Genomic DNA, 23,661 nt, shown 5'->3' with positions numbered 1-23,661 from the left:
AGCGGGGGTCGCGGCTCCCCTTTCCCCAGGCGGCCCCTCGGGGGCGGGGGATGGCGATGGCCGGACCCCACCGCCGCCCTCCCGTCCCCGGGGACCGCCCGTCCCCGGCCGGGCCGCGGGCCGGGTCCCGGCGCGCCCCGCCGGCCTCTCCCCGGCGGCAGCGCCGCATGCGCGGGCGGGGGGGGGGGTGGGCAAGAGAGGAAGCGGGAGAGCACCAGATTCAAATCGCTGCTCTGGAGGGAGGGGAGAAAACTGGGGGAAGGAGACAGTCCGGGGGGAGTGGAGCGGTGCGGAGGAGGAGGAGGGAGGAGGAGAGAGTGGGAGGGGAGTGTGGAAGGGGAGTGTGGAAGACTCTAAGGCAACGCGGCAGAAGCCGGGAGAGGAGGCACGGCGGCCGGCCGGGGCCGGCAGAGGTGTCAGGGGCAGGACAGGGCGGCTTTGGGCACCCACGGCCGCAGCGCGGGGCACCCGCCCAGGCTCGCCCACCCCGCCGCGCTCCGCCCGCCCTCCTTGCCTACGCCGGCACCATGGTGGACAGGGGCCCCTTGCTGACCTCGGCCATCATCTTCTACCTGTCCATTGGGGCGGCGATCTTCGAGGTGCTGGAGGAGCCCCACTGGCGCTCGGCTACCGACAACTATAAGCGGCAGAAGACGGAGCTGCTCAAGCAGTTCCCTTGCCTGGGCCAAGAGGGGCTGGACAGGATCCTGCAGGTACAGCGGGCGCCGCCGGGGCGGGGGCCGGGGCCGGGGCCGGGGGGTGCCGGCGGCAGCAGCAGGAGCAGCAGCAGCAGCAGCAGCAGCAGCAGCAGCAGGTGCTGCCGGGCGCCCTGGAGCCGAACACCCCGCGCTGAGGAATCAGCCGGGACTGGGCACAACCCGAGCGTGTCTGTGCCTTCACAAAGCCCGGTGCCGAAAAAACTGTCCTTCGAGCGGGAGCGTAACCTCTTAATGGTTCCTAACTACTTAATGATAGAGCCCTTAAATGGGTCCGCGTTGCCTTCTCTTTCTCTCCTGGTCCTGAAGGAGCTGGGGGTTGATTCCAGCGCTAGCTGGCCGGCCCGGAGGTGCCGCCCGCAGTGTGCTCCCGCCCGCTGCTCAGCCCGCGCCCGTGAATGCGGCTCTTGTTTTAGCACCCGGGTGGTTGCTTCTGCCTCAATGGATGTTGTGCTAAGGGGAAGGGAAGGTGAAGCCAAGTGTCTCGATCCTCTTGTGTTTGGTTTGATTTTCTTCCCTTTCTCTTTTTTTTGTTTCTTCACTTGCTAAATGCTGGAGAGGTGCCTGGGGGTCCTGGGGTTCAGTCGGGGTAACTGGGGGAAAGGGTGCACGGCTCGCACGGAGGGATGCTCGCAACTCCTGCGCCCTTATACTCCAGGAGACTGACTTTTTTCCAAGCCATAAAGAGTTGATAATCGTCCTGTCTCGCTCATCTGGCAGAATGCCTCTTCAAAACTAATTATTAATCGATAGCGTGTATTAAATACGTGAGCAATAAAAATTTATAGATGTGGAATCCGTTGAAATGTCATGGTAAGCATTAATGAACTATGAAACACAGGCTGCCTAGATATGCGGGGCTTCAGTGGTGAGAATGGGCCATTTGGGACTTTTATTTCAGAAATGTTTATACCGAGTAGATTTTCTGTTCATTATGTTTCGTTTTTTTTTTTAATTATTTTGTTTTTCAAATTCACTAGAAGTCCATTAAAATGCTCAAATACAGAAGAAAGGCAAAGTGGCTCTTTAGTTTTCTTGGTGTAATCGATACAGTGCAAGCTTAGAAAAGTATAGGTTCTTTATCCTAAAGGTTTGTGGTTTAAGTTCCCTTTCTTCGGTTGGTGGTTTCCTTCTGTCTGCTTCAGATAGAGCTTTCTGGTGGCAGTGTCCTTAATCTTACCATCTTAGTGCCCAGTCTTTGTGGTATTTAGTGGAACAGGTGGATGGAAGCTTGTAACTATAAAGAGATGTTGGAAAATGAAAGACATGCTATGTGTTTGGAGTATGTTTTTGCTGTTCTGGAGTCTTAATAAAATCTTACTCTAGATTATATCCCAAACCTGTTTTTATGTCCTCACAAAAAAAAGTCTTGTTTGGATTGGGATGTGTTTGGCTTGCTTAACTTGCTGCAGACATAATGCAGAGTTTATATTCTGCCTCAATTTAAGATGAAAATTGTGTTGGTATGAGGGAATAATTATGGGGTTTTATGTTTATTTGTTCTCTCCCATGATGCGTATCACAACGAATCCTGAAGTGGCAGAAAGTTGGGGGTTTTTGGTTTGGGTTTTTTTTTCTTAAAATATAATACAAGGTGACAGTAGAAAAATGTGGAGGGCCTTCCCTTTTCAATGCATTAGCCCCTGGTGATAATCTTATACTTGGTTTGAGCTTTCCCTCCGCAGTTCCAGTCATATCCTACTTCCCTGTCCAGTCTTGCTGATCTGATGATCCCACTTAGATACTATGTTGTCATCCTCAGCTTGGGTTAGCTCAAATGCAAATGCCTTTATTTCACTTTTATTGGTAACTGCAAACTCTACTGCCTGCTTTATTTTAGACTTGTAGTTTTGTGCCTGTTCACATTCAACTTCTATGTAAAAAGTGTTGGGAAAGAGGGGAGTGTGTCACATCTGACAGAGGATGATGGCAGGGTGAAATCCAACCTAGCTGAAGTACACTGTGTTGGGGGAAAATTATGTAAGGACATCAGGATTCTGTCCTGAGTAAACTGTAAAGTGTATCAGAAATAGTCTTTGTAGTTGTCCTTTCTTAGCCACTAAATGCTGCTTTTGTTGGGTTCTGCCGAATCTTTAAAGCATTGCTAGCATCTCTCACAAATCCTGATCGTGCTCTTCTCTTATTAAACCTCTAAATTTATTCTCTTGTAATAAATCCAGAACGTTTTTGATTTGAAAAATGGACTTTTAACACTTCCCCATGCATCCTTATCCCAACTTCTGTCTTGTTCCTCTGAGCCTCTTCCTCTAGGTTCTTCCATAGACTCCCTAAACTTGGTTTTGGGATTTTGCGTGGTTTAACTCATTTTTCTGCTGTTGTCTCTTTTTTGTAGGTGATTTCATCTTGAAGCCTTTTCTTTTGCTCTGTTTTTGTTCCCCACTGATACTCATGTTACTTTACAGAGCCATGTTGAGCTTTGCTGTTGCTTCTCTGATGTTCTATTTAAGACCCCCATTTAAAACATCCTGGATAAAGTTGTTCAGCAAATATCACCAACTATAGAATTTTAAATGGGTGTTGGTAGAATGAAAGGATGCCAAGAAATGTTCAAGTTGAAATAACAATACTAATTTTGTTTCCAGAAGCAGCCTGAAAGGTGACAAGGACTGACTTTTTCAGAGACCGGTCTCTCTGCTGCCCTTGTTCCCCACCCAGGTTAGCTCATGTGTTCCTTTGAGCCCAATGCTAGCTGTAAGTGCAATGGAAACTGTGTGGAATGACTACAAAGCTAGATCTGTAGTGTTGATTTTGAGCACTTAAAATGACAAGTAGGTTATCAGCACAGGTTCTCAGCTCATGTGCAGACCAGCATCTCTGTACCAGCAGTTCAATTGATTATTAAGTGGGCTGTATTTGGTCAAATACTGTCTAAAGTTTATATTCTGTAATAAAAGTTTCACAATGTATTACAGTAGAAATGCACCACAATAAATGTTTGCTGAAATCTGTTTAACACACTTGCAGAAATTTACAAGCTGAGTATCGTAGGATATGCTGGAAAGAAAGCTTTTCCCTCCATTGTGAAATGCCTAAAAATAAACTTGCTTAAAAGCAACTTTTATGAGTCTCTTGTGTGAGGAATCCATTTGCTTTTGATTGTTGAGAGTACCATATTACTTATCATAACTGTAAGAGGTATAGAAAGTACTCAAACACTTCTTGGAATAATGCTACGAAGACCCTAATTTTAAAGGTGACTCACCCTGGGCAGTGTGTAGGCTGGTTTGTGCCTGTCCATGTTCTGGGTTGAGCTCAAATTGCATAAATGTAAATGTGGCTGACATGCCACATTATTTAAGCCTCCAAAGACCCTAAACCACACCTGTGTATTGACACAAGGAACTGTGTGATCTTCCATCTCTGTACAATTACTTTGGAAGAGGAATGTCTCATAACGCTTTGGAATATATGCAGAAATTAACATTGTTAGTATTTGATGTCACTATACCATATTTATAATCATTATAGAATCTTAAAAGTAGCGTAGCAACTTTTTCTGTTGATACAGTTCTAAGGCTTGTGATTGCCGCTTGTTTCAGTGGCCCTTAGTCCTGGGACTCTTTAGGGAATGCAGGAAAGCAGGGATCCAGTGATGACACCTTTATCTACCATTCTGTAGGAGGGAGTTTGGAAGACTGAACCAAATATAAGGTGGTTCAGTCATTTCCCTCTTCTCCAGTTCCTTACTTTTACTCTTTGTTGCTCCATCCTGGTTGTGAAACATCAGCTTAATGATAAAGGAGCTATTCATGTAAGGAGGTGCCCTCTTGACCCTCATGTCTATTCACATGAGCAAAGGTTTGCCTACCCTGGGCCACGTCTTATTTACTGGGAAATCTTTTACTTGCTCGCCAGAGTCATTGAAAAATGATATGCTTCCCACTGATAAACATCAAGGCTAGTGAAAAGAAAGGGAATCATTTGCAGATGAGTGAAAATGGTTACTTTCAAAACAGCAATAAAATGAAAAGAGAAACTGCTGGCTGTGTTTAAGGGAAGCAGACAAACACACTGAGTATGAGAACAAATAGTTGACATCTTTATTTGAAAAGTGTACAAGACTCTAAACAGGCCTGAGATATAACTTCAGAAACCTAAATGTTTAGAGTTAAAGCCCAGTGCTGTGAGCAAACATTTTATCAGGCTTTTAAGGATAGCTGTTGGAATATAAATGGCACATGATTTATGCTAAAGGAAATAACAGTTAAGTGGATTAATAGTAGTTTTCCCCCCTGTTTCTTAAAGTGTCTTTGCTTTTCACAAGTACCTACAGGTGTATTTCCAGGATTTTGGCTTTGTGTTTGAAGATGGTGAAGCTTGCTTCTAGATTTCAATATTCTTGGAATTTATCTTAAATTATGAAAATTTAAGAATATTTTCTGATTCTGAATATTGTTTCCCACATTGCTTTACTTTCAAGCTGCTCCCTCAAGGTTTAAAACCTATGTGCAATACTTTTGAGAGTCTGCAAACTAGTTTCCTTAAAAACTTGAACTAGGTTTTCAATGCTTTGTTCAGCATTTAACAGAGAAGATGGCTTTTGCTTAGGCTTTGTAGGGTGATTTGGTTTTCAGTGTAAAGTTAGCAGGGGCATCTTTTTCATAATATTTTCCAATTTTTATGCTTTTCAGTAGATGCATCATGAGATTCTAGACTTACTTGGGTTTGTTTGTTTGTTTGCTCTTTACCTTCCTGATCCCTTCTGTTGAAGATAAGGAAGGTGAGGTGGATAAATAGGGGACTGTATTAATTACCTGGAATGCCAGTTGACTTGTGTCTTTCAAGGCTAAGCCTTTTTCATAGGTTGAACAAAGTAAAGCCAAGCATCTTTCGGCCAGGGACAAGTGACTGCCAGTGAAACAAAGTTAACTACTCCTAATATCTTTCATATAAGAACTTGACAGTGTAAATTAAGGCTTATGAATGCTTGGGAAGTAGGTATTCCTAGATTTTTTGAATTTATATATTTAGTTATGCATCCTCTAAATTCAGCAGGTATGAACTGAGATGAAAATGTAGGACCATTGTCCACAGCTCACTAACTTCCCCCCAAGTGTGAGTTAGGGATATTGCCACTGCAGCATTAGAAAATAATTGAGCACAGGCAGCACAGATTCATTTAGGTTGGAGAAGACCTCTTAGATCATAGAGTCCAACCTTTGACCAAACATCAACTTGTCAAATGGACCCTGGCACTAGGTGCCATGTCCAGTTGTTTCTTGAACACCTCCAGGGATGGTGACTCCGCCACCTTCCTGGATAGTCCATTCCAATACTTGACAATTTCATTCTATGAAGAAATTCCTTCTGATGTCCAGGTGCATTACCCCACAGCTTTTCTTTGTGTGTTTCTACACATAAAACCAAATGTAAGCAGGCATGCTTTTCTGTTGTGTTTCCTTTTTTTCCCCCCCTGTTTAACCATTAAATTGTTTGAACTTTCTTGGAACATAGTTAAACAAAGCTGATAGTGCATACACTGCAACTCTGCTGATGGAGCAATAGCAATCGATCAGAAGCTATAATTTTTCTGCTATGGGCTTTTCCTTTTCCCTGTTATGAACTTAATCCTGGAGTGTTCCTAGTATGCTATCCTTCTGTTACCTTAGAATTGAATGTTTGTGTTACCTTTCATGTTGCCTTCTGGTACTAGGTATGTTTTTGGCAAGCTCTGCTCGGGACACCATGACATGCAAGTAGTTTTGCAAGTTATCAACAGCTTGTTCTGTGTTTTGGTTCCTACTGTATCTATGATTCTTGCAAGATACCTTCTGTAACCAGACAGATTTCCTTTCTAAAAACAAATTGTTGTTTTTCCTATTAATACTAATTAAACATAATGAATTGTTTTGCTTTTCTCTGAATGTTGTTGCCTTTCAGAACAGTTAGTTGTATTCATTGCTTGTAGTGCAAGTAGATGTCAACATAGTAATAGACAACCCAAAAACAAGCTGGATTACAAGTGACAGTAAATAATCTGATCAGCTGGGAAGCAAAGAATACTTTTGCACGTTGGTGCTGTGGATCTGCTGATCATAGTGCCTGTGTTTTGCAGAGGTTTTATTTCGTCTGTGGCACTTGTTTGATTCTATGGATTGAAAACATATGAATGTGTAGTTGAATTTCTTCCTGGAGTAGGTTGGAGTAGTATGTCTTTAGACTTTTTTTAGTCCAAACTGAGCTCAGATCACAGACTGAGTCTGCTCTGTCATATATAACAGAATGTGGTAACAGGTAAAGTGGAAGAGTTGCTCCTTTCACTTAAATTAAAATCCCGCTTGTGGTCACACCTGAAGCACCTGTGGTGCTACAGACATTCTCAGGAGAGCCACACTTTGAGGGCGTTTTAACGTTTAAAATAAGCATGCAGTATGTACTCTGCATTTTTGCTAGCTCTGTCTACTGAGGGGATGTCTTGGGCTTGAAGGAGCTTTGTCTTCCTTTGTTTTCTTGTGTAGATTCTGTCAGGTCCCTCATCAGCACTGCTGGTTTTAGCATTACTAGATCTTTACACCAGGTTCTTTAGCAGGTAACAACTTCAGGCTGGCTGTTTGTTTTCTGTGTCTTCCCATCTTAAATTATCACATCTTTGTATCGGAGTTTTTAGATTTTACTCTGTTAGTTATGTACTTGCCAGCACTTAAAACTGTAGGTAGGAGAGATTGTTCCTAGGCATGTATTGCCCTAGTAGCTTCATTTACAGTCATATCAGTAAGGAAGTTATTCTTTCTTTTTTTTTTTTTTTTTACCTCCCCTGCATTGTGTTGTGTTAACTCAAGTGGATCAGACATTCTTGGGTGCAAAATAGCTTCTGAAATGTTTTTAAATCTAACGTCATACACTGATTTTCTTAAGAGAAAGAAATGTGAGTGATAAAAATGAAGTAGGAAACAAATAATAGGTTATGTTTCCTTTTCTAACCATATGTGTATCTGTAGTGTTTCGTATGATGGACCTATTTTTTTAACCTCTCTTGTGGGATTGATTACTACAGATCAGCCAGTCTGTAGGACTGTATTTCTGCCTTAATGAAAAGGTAGACACAGATTATGATTGAGCAAACTGCCAGATACTAAACTGACTTTGTTCTGTGTTGGAATCTTGCAAGTACTGTGTAAGCAGTTTCTAACTGCTCAGAAACGAAACCCAGACCTGTGTGTCTCATTGAGGTTGCAAGAGGTGCAAAAATGTTCCAGTTGGACCTATGACAGGTCTCTGAATTCTGATACTTCCTAATAACAGGGACAGTTAACATTCCTTTGGACTGCAAAGTAAGTCATAAGATTGTTAGATAATGGCAGCAAGTGAGTAATAGCTCATGGAACTTGAAAATAATTCTGCAAAGGATTGTGAAGATCTGGAGGTAGAAAGCATAGTCAGATATGATACAGTATTTTTGATGGCCTGGCTAAAATATCAAATTATCAGTGATGACTTCTGTGTGACCTCCAAATGCTCATATTGCTTCTCCTCTTTGCTACTCCCAGCCATCCTCCAAAAAAGCTTTGGAGCAAAGTTGCTCAAGAATCGTATTTAGTCCCTCACTAGAGAAGCAGTGGTTTGTAAGTGGGTTAGTTCTGGCCTCTAATGGAAGTGAGGTTGATGAGTCTCCTCCAGGCACCAAAGAAACAGAGGAGGCATTTGGAACCAAGCAGCTGAACAAAGAGAAGGAGTCAAATCGAGCTCTTTGTGATATTGACTTCTCCCTTAGCCTCTCTTGCATTAGTCTGGCTGGAATGCTCAGCCTACCACATGCCCAGCTCTTACAGTTGCTGTTAACCAGCTACAGACTGTAATGCAAATATGTTAAAATCAAATTAAATAGTTGATCTATGATAACTTGCCAGTTAAGGCTTCAGGCCTGTCTAAGTGGTGTGTACGTGACTGCAGAATGACAGAGGGCAGTCAACGCTTGCCTTGTTGCAACAAGGGTTTTTGAAGGGCACTGGAGTTTATGCTTCACTCTTTCTTATTTTTATCAGTGCACTCTGAAAATTTTTCACTTGTGTCACTTTTAAAGTGCCACCTGCCCACTTCCAATTTTCTTATGACTTTTCAGGTGGAAGGCAAGGGAAGGGAGAGAAAGCAAAAAAATTTTGAAGTTGCTTATGTTTAGTAGCAAACCCAATAGTCATCTTTATTGTGTGTCTATGTTATTTGTTACAGTAATACTAGAATTTCAAGTAGTGTCTTAACTGGATTGTGACTATAGAATAGCAGTGCTTTTCATGTCTCTGCAAGGTCCTAAAGCTGTCAACTTGATTAACAAAATGAGAATATATGTCTTTATCTTATATTTAGAGGAAGTAAAACATAGACTTTGAGAATGCCTTGGCTTTGTTTGCATGTTTTAATAATGCTTGTTCAACTCTGCTACAATTAGACATTTGGTTATTTGGACAGATGTCCTCACAGCTGGCTGCTTCTTGTCTCCTAGTGGAGAAACACTGTCATAAAGTAGTTTCACACTAGGCATTGACTAGGAGCTTTCAGCTGAATTCTGTGTATCTTAGAAAAACCATCTCACTTATTTGAGTTAACTGCAGCTGTTCTGTGGTTTTGTTGACTCCCTTAGCATCTTGTATGTGAGCAGCTTTTAAGCCTGAAGGTTCTCTACTTAAAAATGTACTAGTGCTTCCTGTGTCTCAGCTTCTGAGAAGGTAGTAGATGCTGCTGAGCAGTCACAGATGTCAGTTGCAGGAAATCCGGGCTAGGAAGGAAAAGAGTAACAGAAGGCAACAGCTATGGTACTTCTGCCAGTTGATCCCTCTTGCCTTTAATACAGTAGCAAGAAGACAAATTGGTTTGGCTTTCATGCATCCCACAGGGATGATACAGTTGAGAAGTGATGGGGCACAGAGCCTGTTAATCACCTGCCAAACATCAATGCTGTACATCAATGCTGTACATTACTCTTTGCCTGCAATTTGTTTTGTGCTAGCTGTTCAGGGGAAACCTGCAAATGGGAAATTTTGTGAAACTGAAAGCATGCATGGTTTGGTAGTCTTAAAGTAGGAAGATTTTTCAGTTGACTAAGCTTACTTATTAACTTACTTAAAATCCTTTCTAGAGGATAGATGCAATTTCTAGTTTACCGGTGGGATTTGACCAGGAAATAGATGTGGTACAGGACTGAAAATATTATTGGAGAATTTTTGAAGCAGTATCTGTTCTGCTTTCTGTCAGTTAGTGGTTGGAAGCTCCCTTGGCAAGAAAGCCCTTTCTGTGTACTTATTAGTATAGTGCCAAATGTATTAAAATAGCAGAAGATTTTGTTCTAGTGAATGTGTTGTGTGTGTGGTTTTTAATGCTTTACAGTTCCTGGAAAAAAAAATAGGAGGGGTTTGTATATATGCTGACACTACTTTGTTTAAGAAATACTCTAATGCACATTCAGCTCTTAGCAGCAAACTGATATTATTGCCAGTCTAATTCACTCACCCAGCAGAAGAAATAGACTAGGCAAACCAAGCTATTACAGGTCTGAGAGTGTCTAGGTCAGACTGTTTCCTAGTCTTTTATCTCAGTTACTGATCACACTTCTTTCTGATCACACTGTGCCAGCAGATCTCTGTATTTGAAAACATTTGTTCAGTGCAGCCTCCACTCTTTCCCCAGTCCTCTTGAAAGATAAGACTTGAGTTAATCTAGTGTTGAAGAGATTTATAGTAAGTAACATAAAAAAAATTATTTCAGGTTAAGCCCTGGATAAAGTTAAATACATAATAATGGAAATCTCAAAACTAAGAGCCTTTCTGTGGCAGGTTTTTGCCCTTGTTGGACCTCTTAAGATAAACCCATCACCTTGCTATTCATGCAAAGCATCCTGTCCCTGTTGACATTGGAAGCATGCCTTGCCTTGCCTCCTCCTCCTGCTGCCTGATACAGGAGTGATATAGGGAGATAGACTGCTGTGGTTGAGGTTATGTAAAGTTTTTGGTTGGCCCTGGAAACCTGGTTGGTTGTTTGGCTTAACAAGGTGGCTTAGTGAAGGTACTGCTCTGAAGAGTTAATAACCAGCAGTGTGTCTTTTTCTTGTTCTGTCCTGTGGTTCAAAAGTCTACCTGATTAAAAATATTGTTGCAAGCAGTACTCTGCTCCACCCAAGTCTGATCACTTTTGGTTTTTTTATTTGATACTGTTGGGACAAGCAAGATTTTTATTCTAGCATGTCTAAGATCACTGAATTGTCAGACAAGGAAGTTGTTTTACAGCAGCTTCTAGCATGTCTTCAAAGATACAAGACCTTTAAAGTTTTATTGAAATTCGGGGATGAAATACAAAAGTGCTTGTGAAACAAGAAGTCTGACATTTTCCTCCTAGTGCCTAAGAAACTGAAGAGTTTTTAGAGTGTTCTAAACAAGTAGCTTTCTGTCAATTTCTTATCCTGAAGGATATTTTAATGCATGTCTGTAACTGGGAGACAATGTAGTATGCAGTGTTACTTTATGCTTCAGTTCACTCACTGAGTTGAAAAGCTTACTGGCCCTCTGTAAGAAAAGCTGTCAAGCTTGAATCACTTGTGTTTTGTCTTGTCCTAATTAACTATTCTTATACACTGAGAGCATGGTGGGCTGGGGGGGAGGGGGTGGCAGAAAGCTTCATTTTAAACTCAGTTTCCTCTTCTACTTCTCCTGTGTAATAGCAGCCTTTTCTTTCCAACCCCTCTGCATCTAGTAAATTAATCTCAATCAACTGTGTTTTTATTGACAATAGGACTGTTTTGGTTTCATTTAAATCTACTTAAATCAATTGCAACTGAACTGAAATCTATTATTTTGGAAACAGACTGCTGCATGGGTTACCATCTGCTTATGCAATTGGTACCAGCTCTGTCGCAAGAGTCTCATGCAAACACTGTCTGGTTCTAACCCTGCCTAACATAGGTCACCAGCTGGTGTGAGGTCTTGATTAAACTCTTGCCTCTTCTGCTTCCACTTTCTTATCTCTGAAATGGGGACAACAGCATTTTCCAAAGCCCTTCTAAAAGGGAGTTGGCTGCATAAGTCACCATGTATGTATTCAGATAGGAAGGAAGCCTAATGTGGTATTACAGATTATTCCAATGTCTTAATTTCAGTTGATGCAACATGAAGGTTGCTGAAATACTTTTTTTTTCTTTTCCCCATCCAAGGCAAAGTGTGTTATATTAGAACAGAAGCCCACAAAATTAAGCTATACTAGTGAAAGCTATGACATAGTCTGATAGGTTTTATTTCTGAATGAGAATGATTGTGGGCCAATGAAAAGTAGGGACACTCAGCATCTGCCAAACAGCTGCAGTTCTCATGCAGCAATAACCTTTAGCTAATTTGTCTTCAAAACATGTCTATGTGGAACTTGGGAAAGTGAAAAGGAAACATTTCTATTACTGCATTAATCAAAAGAGCAAGGGAATGCTGGTAAAACACTGAATATGCTTTTCATCAAAATAGTTTAAGTAGTTCATAAAATTGGAATCTAGTCCTGAAATTAATAGGGGAAAAATCCATATAAACTGCTAAATTCTGTAGTCATGATCTGTCAAAAAAGCCAGATGCCTCTTCAAAACAGTTGGTATTTACATTCATTACACATAAATCAAAACGAGAAATAAAATTAAGCAACATTACTTTGCTGAAGCATAGGATCTGCAAGTATCACAAATAGGGAAGCTTCCGTATTCAATTCTGCAATGACAAAATAGTTCCAGTTAACTTATTTGCTGAATTAAGAGTTTCACTTATTATTTAACTCTGCAGAAAGTGACAAAAAGGAAATAACCTTGTTGATCTCTTTCCATTAATATCCCTCACATTGTTTGTCCTATGAATTATGACTTATAGGAAAATTAACAGTCCACATTATACATCGTACACAAGCAGGTCTTAACCAGTGTATGCTGTAAAAATATTGACATGCCTCCAAGAGGTTAATTTCCCTACGGATTAGACCTTTTTTTCCAAAGGAAACAGTAACACCTATTTGTACTGCATAATAGAAGTGGAACTCCAGTTGCTGAAATTGTTTTTTTATGGACTCTTACCACCTAAATCTCAATGACTTCATGTTTCACTCTAAAAGAGCAACTACTCCAAAACTTGGGGGGGGATGTTACTGCAGAATTAGTTAATTCTTTCATCACAGTAGTTTACCCCTAGTCTTCTGTTTTACACATCTGTGCTGGGAGATCCCTAATCAAGCCTGTTGTTAGCTACTGGTTATGTCAGAGAGAAATTAGCAGCAGGACAGCAGTGGTTGATAGTAAGGGAAAGGTTTATTCATTCAACTGTAATGGTTCAATTTGCCAAAACCCCTCAAAATTCACCATGTAGCATCTCACAACTGCTCACTTTCTGATCATTGGTGCTAAGTTTCACTTTCTCTAAAAGGCTTGATTGCATGTTTGATTTCATGTTATAGAAAGAGCAACAAATATTTCCAAATACCTGACTACTCTGTTTTTCTGTCAATTCACATGGGCAATGCTGGCTTGGCCTCGATTAGACTCAGTGAGGAAGTGTGCTGAGGTCCTACCCTGTTTGGGCTGAACATCCTTCTGTGATTTTATTCTTGAATTTTAAATGAATTCATGAAAAATGAAGCCTTAAATTTGGACATTCCTTTCAGTAAAGGTAGTTTGGGAAAGCAATGGGAAGTTTCCATGAGGATGGAGAAAGGCAAAACATAGAACTCCTTGCAGACCATGAAATCAATAAGCATTGTCCAAATCATATCTGGGCAGTCTGCAACAGGTTTCCACAAACACTCCTGTGCACAATGTGAGGACTTTTTAGAAAACACATATGTGTGTTTTGACTGAAAATGTCTTATACTGCCTATTTTTAAAACACTATTTTGTTAAATAGATGGTTATGATGGAAAGCTGCAAAGACAAATGTAACTATTGCATTGCTTCTTATAAAACAAAAGAACAAAATTATAGAATGTTTTGGGTTGGAAGGAACCTTGAAGTTCATCCATTTCCACTCACCCTTGCCATGAGCAGGGACACCTTTCACTAGAACATGTTGCTCAGATTTGTGTTCTGTTTCCATTGTCAGATGGAATATTTTCATGCAAAATTTGCTTAATCTTAAGAGCGCAGCATTTGTGTTATGTCTGTAGCTGTAGACGTAACACCAATCTGTAAACCTTCAGTAGAATAGCACTTGGTACAAATAAGGAGTGCAAATTATCATTACAAAATCAGTAATCTTGACATGTACTTATTTTCAATGTGACCTTAAGATAAGGCTTCACAAAGCCAGTTGGGAAATGCATCCACTTTGTAGAAATGCTAGTATATTCGGTAAAGGAAATTATGTGTATTTTATATGGCTCAGACCTTACTTAAAGATCTTCTTGTTAGAAGTCTGTCAGGAGAAAAAATGAATCAAGCTCATGCTGCAAAAGCATTAGTCTTCTGTTTATCAGTAGAGTTGTTTCTTTCCAAGTAATTTGTTTTGCTCTTCACCATTTATCTCTCCGGCACTCGGCACTGTGTCCATCCTTGAGGAAGAGAGCTCCTGCATGCCTTTGAATGGATCCCCACAGAGAATGGTAAAAGAGTAAACACTTTCTCCCAACATCATTCTGAAGAACTCCTTTTCTCTTACTAAGACGATTTTACTAGAGGACAAAAATATGCTCCCTGGTGCACTACAGTAGTAATAAGGAGTCCAGATCCAAAATCTTACCTCTAACACCACATTGCAGAAATATTTACATTGGCTAAACTAATCACTGTTAATCTGGATCTTGGTGTAAGCACAAGGAGGTTCTTATACACTACCATGCTGAATACTTTCATTAACAGCTATTACCTGGTTTAGAGCCTGTTTTAATTTGTAGCTTAGTTTTACTCAGGCTTATTTTTTGTTGTTGTTTATTCTTATACCAAACTGGCTTTTTGTTTAAATGGCTTTTGTTTGTGGTCTTGCATTATAGTTTCTGATACAGTACTAAGAAAACAGCACTATCTCCTCTCACCTTTTGTTTTTGCAGTACAACTTGCTTATCTTCTCTAAATAAAATTGATGACAAAACCTATATTGTTCTCAAGGGCAATAAGGTCCAGTTTCAAGATACAGAAGTTTTGGAACTCTCCTCTTAACTGCAGGCTAATTCAAGGAGAATTAAAGTCACAGCATGTACTGAAGTAGGAAATTAAATAAACTACATGCATTTAAAACTGTATTTTGCTGGTCTGTTCTCTCTATAATGGAACTACGTCAAATGGTTTTTCCATGGTCCTCTTCTACAGGCAGGCACTTTCTGTTATTGAGAGGCTTTCCTGGAACTACTGTTTTTCTATTACTTTTCAGATATTGCAGAAGTTGAGAAGCTAGAAGGGTTAAGTTGGATCTCCACCCATTTGTTTGTCCCACAAGAGATAACTCGTCATTTCAATAGGGATTGTTTCCCAGGATATTTTCCACTAACTTTAAAACTCTCAGTCTTTGTTCTCCATGCCAAGTGATGCACAAAAAAATGTGCACTTGCATCTTGGGAAGCATCATATCCTCAGGAAGGCTCTCTTGATTAGGTTTATTACTCAGCTGTAACTTTCCCTGCAACACTCAAGCATATCAATGCACTTTGTGATGTTTATGTCCACCTTGGAGGGAAGGAAAAGGTGGTGGTGGTGCTAGTTACCAGCACTGATTGAGCAGCTAATCTTGCAGAACATTACACAATATTAAGACTGTTTGTCCAAGTAGAAGCAACCCTAAGGACTTTTTTAGGTAGAGTAGAATTTATTGCAGTGATCAGCATTTACAGCTGTTAATTACTAAAATGGCTAGCACGTGAATGTCTGGTTTTAATTGGGGCATAGGAGGGTAGTGGGTGGAGTGCATGCAGGGGAAAAGTAGGTGAAAAAAATATTCAATATAGGAAACGCTGGCACTACAGAGTGCCATAAAATTTTTATCCTCAAGTCTTATGTATTCTGTTTCCTGCTGCTCATGCTTTGTCTAATTTTGATCATTTATTCAAGCAGGAAATAGCCAGTAGAATTATCTACATTTTCTGTTTCTAAACAATGATGTAGAATTAATTTATCTGTAAACTCACAACTTGTTTCCACTGGACTGTGTCCTGAAGTTTTCAGACTCATAAATATTATATTTAAGCCACAATTAAAGTTTTATATGTCTATCAGGTTCAGGCATGTAAAAAGACAGTTCTTTACATCTCCTCTAAATTCATGATTTACTGCATGGCCTTCAGATAACAAGCTAAAACCAGAGCAGAGCATATGTCTTCTAAATTTGTATGTAAAATCTTCCCCCTCACCGCCTTGTCTCTGACTAATGAGAGCTATTTCTGGATAATAAATTGAGATTGTGCTTGAAGAGCATGATTTCTGCTGTCTAATATGGGTTAATTAACAGTTTACCTTTCTAAAGGATCACTTAGTCTGATTAAATTTTAATTGAAAAACAAGAAAACAGATGAGCACTTAAAAGACTGAAATAAGGAGTGTTTTGATCTGTGAGAGATGTGTATTCTCTACCCTCATTCATTTTGCCTACTAGGAAATATATAGAGTAAGAGGACACAGAGACAAAAAGAGGTGCTTGTGCCTGTACTACTGTCTTCAGTGAGACTGCTCTTTACATGGTAAATCAATTATTTCCTCTCTTCACTGGGTTGTCACTGTCAGCAGGTATGGATCGATAAAGCTAAGTGCTTGGTCCCTGTTACAAATTTATCATTTTAGCATTGTTCCCACAGATATTCTGCACTTGCAAAAACATAAAACCCAGGAGAAAAAACCCTGAAACGGCCAGATTAAAATTTGTGACTTCCTTTTGAGACTCAGTTAACTGAAGAACTTTCTGCATTGTTTAACATGTGTGTGATTGGTGCTGCATTTAAATAATGATGCCAAAGAGAAAGGGTGGAAAAGTTCTTTCTTTCTTTCTATCTATCTATCTATCTATCTATCTATCTATCTATCTATCTATCTATCTATCTGTCTATCATGTGTCTTGGAGAAGGTGTGGGAAAACGCTTTTCCACTTGGCAGAATAGTTAGAAAGCAGGTCTATTCTGCAAAGTCAGGATAGATTTTTAAGCCACTAGCCTTAATAAAGGTAGGGAGCTGTGACAGTATTATCTCTTATGTTTTATTTATAATGGCAATGTATCTAAACACAAATGCTCTTGAAAAACTTCACGCACAATTTTTTTTTAAGGTCCTGGAGACTGTCTGCAACAGTAAAATATGGTGGGTTGACCCTGACTGGATGCCAGGCACTCACCAAAGTCTCTCTATCACTCCCCTCCACAGCTGGGCAGGAGAGAGAAAATACTGTGAAAGGTTTGTGAGTTGAGATAAGGACAGGAAGAGATCAGATCACTCACTGATTACCATCACAGGCAAAACAGTTTCAACTTGGGACATTAATTGAATTAAGTACTAACAAAATCAGAGCAGGTTCATGAACAGTAAAATAAATCTTAAAAACACCTTCCCCTCACCCTGCCTTCCTTCACAGGCTCTCCCTCCTCCCACTCAGGATCTCAGGGAGACTGGGAGTGGGGGTTTATGGTCAGCTCATCGCACGTTGTTCCTGCCACTGCTCAGGGAGATGAGTTGTTCTCCTGCACTGCCATGGAGTCCCTCCCACAGGAGATAGTTCTCCATGAACTTCTCCAACCTGAGTCCATGTCATGGGCAGCAATTCTCTCTGAACTTCTGCAGTGTGGGTCACTCTTCCATGGTGTACAGTCCTTCAGGCACAGCCTGCTCCAGCGTGGGTCCCCCATGGGGTCACAAGTCCTACCAGGAAACCTGCTCCAGAGTGAGCTCTCTCCGTGGGTCTGCACATTCCCGTCAGGACCCTACTCTAGCACAGGCTTCCCACGGGGCCACAGCTTCCTCTCGGACACCCACCTGCTCTGGTGTGGGGCTCCTTCACAGGCTGCAGGTGATCTCTGCATTCCAGGAACCTCCATGGCTGCAGGGTCACAGCTGTCTCACCATGGGCTGCAGGGCAATCTCAGCTCCAGAGCCTGGAGCATCTCCTGCCCCTCCTCCTGCACTGCCCTTGGGGTCTGCAGAGCTGTTCCTCTCGCATTCTCACTCCTCTCTACTCTGGCTGCAGTTACATCTGAGCAATCGCTTTTTTTCCCCTAAATTACATTATCATAGAGGTGTTACCATCGCTGCCTTGGCCAGCAGCACATCCATCTTGGAGCTGGCTGGCATTGGCTCTGCTGGACATGGAAGAAGGTTCAAGCAGATTCTCACAGAAGTACCCTGCTGAAGTCTCGGAACAGTTTTCCCACTTAAATCAATAATGAATTTTGATAAAATGACTTAAATAAGAAATCAAGAACAGGACATGTAAAAAACCTTCTGGGTGTTCTATGCTGTAAACTAACAGCCAGAAATGATGTCTTGTTTGCTGTCTGTTGTATCACAAAACTATGCAGAGAGAAAACCAGGCATGTATTTACATGCATTCTTCAAATATCAGGCTTAGATGTAGGGACAGCTTTGTATGAAGTGGCATGTGCTGGAGGCTCAGTTAGGTAAGAAGAATTCTGCTTAGGTGAAGGCACAAGCTCCTGACAGACAAAAGTAAAGCAAAATGAAGGGAAAGCAATAGAGTGTCTTGGTTCTGTAATTCATTTATGCATTAAGAAGCACTGCATGAACAGAACAAAATACTAAGAAGTTGGCTGGGTAAATAAAGAATCAACAAGATTAGCCAAACTTTTTCTGCAGAGCAAGTTCAATCTTGTTAGATAACCTTTTGGATAAAGTGCGTTACATACAATGCATTCGAACTCTGCGTATGCTTTCCTATTTTGTATGCTGTAAGATACTGGTAGGTCATTTAAAGTCATTTGTAGCAAATTTAAATAGCTTTTATAATTGCCTTATTAAAAGCACGCAAACAAACAAGAACCACCCACATGCTGAAGCAGTTAAAAAAAAAACTTACTTGAGTTCTTATTTCTCCAAAGGCTGTGGAAAAGTGATAAGATAATATTCTATCTGCTTTATTGATAGAAATGTGAAAATATCATCTCATTCTGGATTAAATCTTGCTGTTGTTGGAAAAAACTTCTCCCTTGGAGCATGTTAATTCATATTTTGCCAGGATTTTTTCCCCCTACTGGGAATTTTCAAAACTTTGTCCTTTGATAAGAGAACTATATTTTAAGACCAGACTGTTGATTGAAAAATGCAAAATATGTATGTACTTGCAATAGCGCTTGCACTGCTTTTATAAAGTGATTGGTTATGACAGCAAGGGGAAAACTTATCCCCTGCTATTTGTAGTCAATCTACATAGGAATGTAAACCTGGGGAATGACACTTGCTTTCCAGGGTTTGCTTTTACTTTTTTCTTCTATTTCAATTAATTGATAGGGGGGTGGGGGGTGGAATCCTGTATACTCATGGTGGTCTCTCTAGTTTTTTGCATAATTTTAATGCATTCTTTTGTGTGTATTATTTATATCTGTCAACGTGAAGCATGAAGCTTGTAGAGTTTTTTTTCTTCTAGAAGTGAAAGTTAACATTATTCCCCCAATGACTACTTCCCATTTTTTGCTTCAGTCTTAACTCTGACCTTGTGGTAGGTGGCTACTGTCTACAACACCATTGTCCTGTTAGAAACAAGCTGTTTCTGCCACAGATTTTGTTTGTTAAAACAGGCTATATAAATTCTAGGATTATCAAGAGTCTTGCAGAACCTAATTTAATATAGGCCAGCTGGGTATTCACTGCTTTATGCTTAATTGATGCAGAATCAGACCTGTGTAGTCAACTGATGTACTCTCTACTTAATGTGGAATTTACTAATTCCCACTGTCCTTCTGTAATGCAGGTGTTGCTGACTCATATCCTGCACCTCTTGCCCCAACCACCTTCCAGCTCAACTCTCTGCATAGGTCAGTAAAGGACAGTAAAACTTTCACAGGTTAGCAAGATACAGGGGTGTTGCCTGTCAGACTGAGACAATGTGGTTCATTTGTCTTATTTTTCTTTCTCAAAAAAGGTCGCAAACCATTCCCCACAGAAGAGAAGTAGGAAATCCAGGACTCAGCTAAAAGACTTCTTTTTACATCTGGCATGGTTCTTGCCCTGACAAACATGAAATTCATACTGCAAACACTGATAATGCTGAGAGGGAAATGAGAGGTCAGCTATCCTAAGTCCTGCTGGTCTGTGTAATCCTGCAGAGATTGTCAAGTAGCAAAGGCAGCCTCAAAGGCTTGTCCACTTGGCCCCGTGTGCTGGCCCTGGTCCTATTGCCAGCGTGATTCAGCTGCGAATTCTTGAGTCCAAGCGAGCAGTTAGGGTAAGTCTGTCACTGGAGTGAAAAAAGATGACAGGAACGACAACCGTGTGCTTTTCTAGTGGCTTAGAACTGCTCAGAAGGTGGTTACTACCATCCTTTCCTGAGAACTCTTGCCTTGAGCACATTACATATTAAAGGTGCCAGGTGCCAAGTGGCAGAAACGTGTCCAGATAGGGTACTGCTGTTTTGTATTCTAGGCTGTGTGGGTTTTTTGTATTCTAATCCTTAAAGATTTTTTTTTTCCTTTCCAAGAAGTGATGAGCTTCCACTTCTGTGCACTGACACATGTATAGCAGCCATTCTAAAGATGACATGGGAATAACTGATTTTTCTGCTGCCTCGATGAAATCATTTCACCGTATGTGAATTCTCTCAGCTTTCTGCAGCTCTGCCACGTTGTGTCTCTGGCTACCAAAGTAAGCAGCGTGTCACTGCAAGATTTTCTTAGCAGTACTGCATCTGTCTTTGAGGTTGGGAAGAGAGGTGAAAGAATATGAAGTCTTTATAGAATCCAAACAGGAAATTTTAATAAAACATTACTTGTGTGCACCTCATATATCTAGACATGAAAAGTAATTGGGGAGAAAGAGTTTTTTATTCGTTGGTAAAATCATTAGTTGCATAGTTGGCTTCACTTCCCTCTTCCTTACCCAAAACCCAAGCTGCCAAGGTATTCCAGAGAGGAAAATATTTTCTCTGATGGACAGTATCCTCCATTCAGTTGGGGCACTTGGGGTGCAGAGTGAAAGCCAATCACCTTCAATATCTAACTTGTTTGTTTGTTGTTTTCTCTTTCTCTGTTCTGACTATAACTCAGAGCAATAGATTATGATGTTTAGTACTACATTAGGTACATATTTTTTATTTAACAATTAAAACCACAAACTTATTCAACAGTTGAGCTATGGCAGCTGTAAGCCAGGATTAATATAGTCTAGTTTGACTGTGAATCTACAGCGTGACTATGAAGTACTTACAAAATTCAGACCGTGCCTGTGAAATAAATTCTGCTAATTTTCAGGTGCAAGTAGACATCAAAGTGCAAGATGCCAACAGGACAGGAAACTTCTGGCCATGGTCACTGTGCTGCCTGTCCACATAATGAGTCTGAGGAAGCTGTCCTGTCAATCTAGCTGTGACCACCCACAAGCATTTTTCCTTCAAAAGGGTTACTGGCTGAGAGGGTTTCTTGTCTCTTTACATACATGAAGTCAATCCTGAGACAGTATTATCCAGGTCAGCAGAACTTTGTAATGTATATTATGACCTTGGAGTCTTAACATGTGACTCAGGGTTTTATTGGAAAGATATTCATTAGCAATTAAATATGTTTTTATTGCATTTAAAAATATGATTATTGTAAACAGCTGACTGCTACTGTAACTTTATAGCTGGATCCAGAAAACCTAAATCACTGTAAAACCCATGTGGGAAAAGTAAAAGAGTGTGCAATTTGCATGGCATGGATTTTAACTGTTTATATAGTTTTAAAGTCACTATGAGTTCTTTTAGGCTTTTTGTTCATAGAACCGCTTGTACCACTTCACCTATCCATTTAACCCTGCCACGACTGGGTTTGGTTAAAACTGAAATCTAGTTAAAGATGAATAGCAGTGTGCTGTTCATCTGATAGTTTTAATTTAAAATTTATTGCCCAGGACAGTTTTATTGTGATTGGCTAAGTTGTCTGTATTGTATGTACCTATGATTAGATAGCTACTGCATGTTCCTGGTTTCTTCAAATTGTATTAAAGGTTTAGATGTCAATGTGGAAAAAGATTGCTGTTAAAGGTTTTATTCCTTGTAGAAAAGTTTCTGAAGTACTAAAACCACTTCGGTGGTTTTCAGTGCCCTAAATCTTTACATCCTTGATAAAAGAACGTGAGAAAGAAGTGAAGTTGCTCCTGTGTTCCTTTGGAGTCCGAACTGAGGACAAAGCCTAGGAGTCCTCAAAGGATGTGCCAATTGTTGGTTTAATGGATTCAGCTTTTGGATCTAGTAGCGAGCTGTGGTTGTCCATTACCCTGTAATATTGTTGAGAGTAGAATGAAAGCCATTGGGTCTAATTTCAGGCTTAATAGTTCAATTACATCTCCTTTCTTGTGGAAAAACAGCATTTCAAAAGACAATTGTTCACACCACTGGGAGAACCTTAAAGCTGCCATTAGATCTATATGTCAGATCCCCGGGGAATGCTTTGAATAACATGGGAGGCTTTAGCCTCTTCAAAGGGGAGACCTGGCTCTGAGCAATATCTGGCTGTTCTTCCTGTATGTATGGGTGCCTGTGGGGCAGGATCTGTTGCTCTAGTTTATATATAGCCGGTCTATTGTCTTCTGTTTTCAGTCTGGTGTATTACTCTACTGGCCACTAGTACCTTAGAAGTCTTTTTCTCTTCTGTTGCTTATTGTCATCAGACCCAACTGTTCCTTCCCAGAGTACCTTAAGATTTTCTTGCACTCCTTAACTCCTAGAATAAAATCAGTGTGTGACCTGTATGGACCAAGACTTTGCCATGCTATTTTAAAATTTATTTTGAGAACTTTCCAGCCCTACTCTTACTCATACAGGAGGGATTCAAGTGGCAGGTGCCTAAAACATCTGAGAGAAGTTCCTCTTCTTGGTCCAAGATAGAGGAGATTTAACAACTCTTTCCTGTGATACCTGGTGAATCTGGAGTTCCTCTGGTCATTAGAGGGTTAATAAAAATGTCACCAAAGGCAGAAAACACAAGGCTGTATTGGAGCAGTGCTGGGGTTTGTGGAGAAGTGGGAAGGTACTTTGCAAATGGAGCTTATTGTGTGCTTGGTTACTTCCAAATTACATCCCTTTTTCTCATGTGTTAATGTCACCAGAAGAGGTAGTAGTTTTAAATCTAACTTTCAACGATAACACCAGAATCTCTAAAATTGTTTCCCCTTTTTCCTTTGCCAAGAAGCAGAACTGGAGTTGTAGGGAATGAGGGAGAAGAGGGTTTTGATTCTGTGAGGCAAAAGACATTTGACTGAAAATGCAGTCCTGCCTTTATCAGTATGAACTGTCTTTAGGTGAGACCTAAGGCGATGTATAAATTATGAGTTATTTTCAGCTTTTGCATTCGGGAATGCTTGAAAAGATATTTTTAAATTACATCTCTCAAAATACTAAGAACACTTGCACCCTTTACCCTCTTCTTCATCTTCATCCTTGATTCCTATTTTACAATCCAAAGACTTTTTAGAGGAAGTTTTCTGTACCTTAAGAAATCAAGCACAGCCAACTTGGGGCATTCTGTATCCTAGTATATGAAAACAAAGGCATCTCTGACATTAGAACCTAACACATTTGCCAAGCCAAAAAAACCCCATGTTTGCAGTTCAGTTGTATAGTGTCCAGTCACTTAAGCCAAAATCTTTAATTATTTCAGTATGGGCAAAAGTTATGCTGCTCGGAAAGCAGCTACATATTTCCCACAGCACCAAAGCTATATAAGCATGTTTTGTGACCATCTTTGTTCCTGCAGTGGGGATGCATATCATGCATTCAGACTTATTGCAGGCATAATGTAACTTAAAAGACTGGACTGTAGATCACAGATGATTGTGTGCTAATAACCAATAGCTGTGTGCAAATAGGGA

At 40.5% G+C, this 23,661-nt stretch overlaps 1 protein-coding gene across 1 annotated transcript in view; it reads left to right on the top strand.

The window, feature by feature from the left end:
• Positions 1-406: 406 nt before the first annotated feature.
• Positions 407-23,661, top strand: part of KCNK5 (potassium two pore domain channel subfamily K member 5) — a 34,456-nt gene continuing 11,201 nt past the window's right edge. Inside the window, exon 1 of the mRNA XM_062490337.1 lies at positions 407-713. Within this exon, the coding sequence (XP_062346321.1) occupies positions 528-713 (186 nt within the window). The 5' untranslated portion in view covers positions 407-527. The remainder of the gene's footprint in view (positions 714-23,661) is intronic.

The sequence above is a fragment of the Cinclus cinclus genome, chromosome 3, assembly GCF_963662255.1.
Source record: "Cinclus cinclus chromosome 3, bCinCin1.1, whole genome shotgun sequence".
NCBI classification, from domain to species: Eukaryota; Metazoa; Chordata; class Aves; order Passeriformes; family Cinclidae; genus Cinclus; species Cinclus cinclus.
The sequence above is the reverse complement of the archived record's forward strand: the minus strand, read 5'-3'. Positions and strand labels throughout refer to the sequence as shown.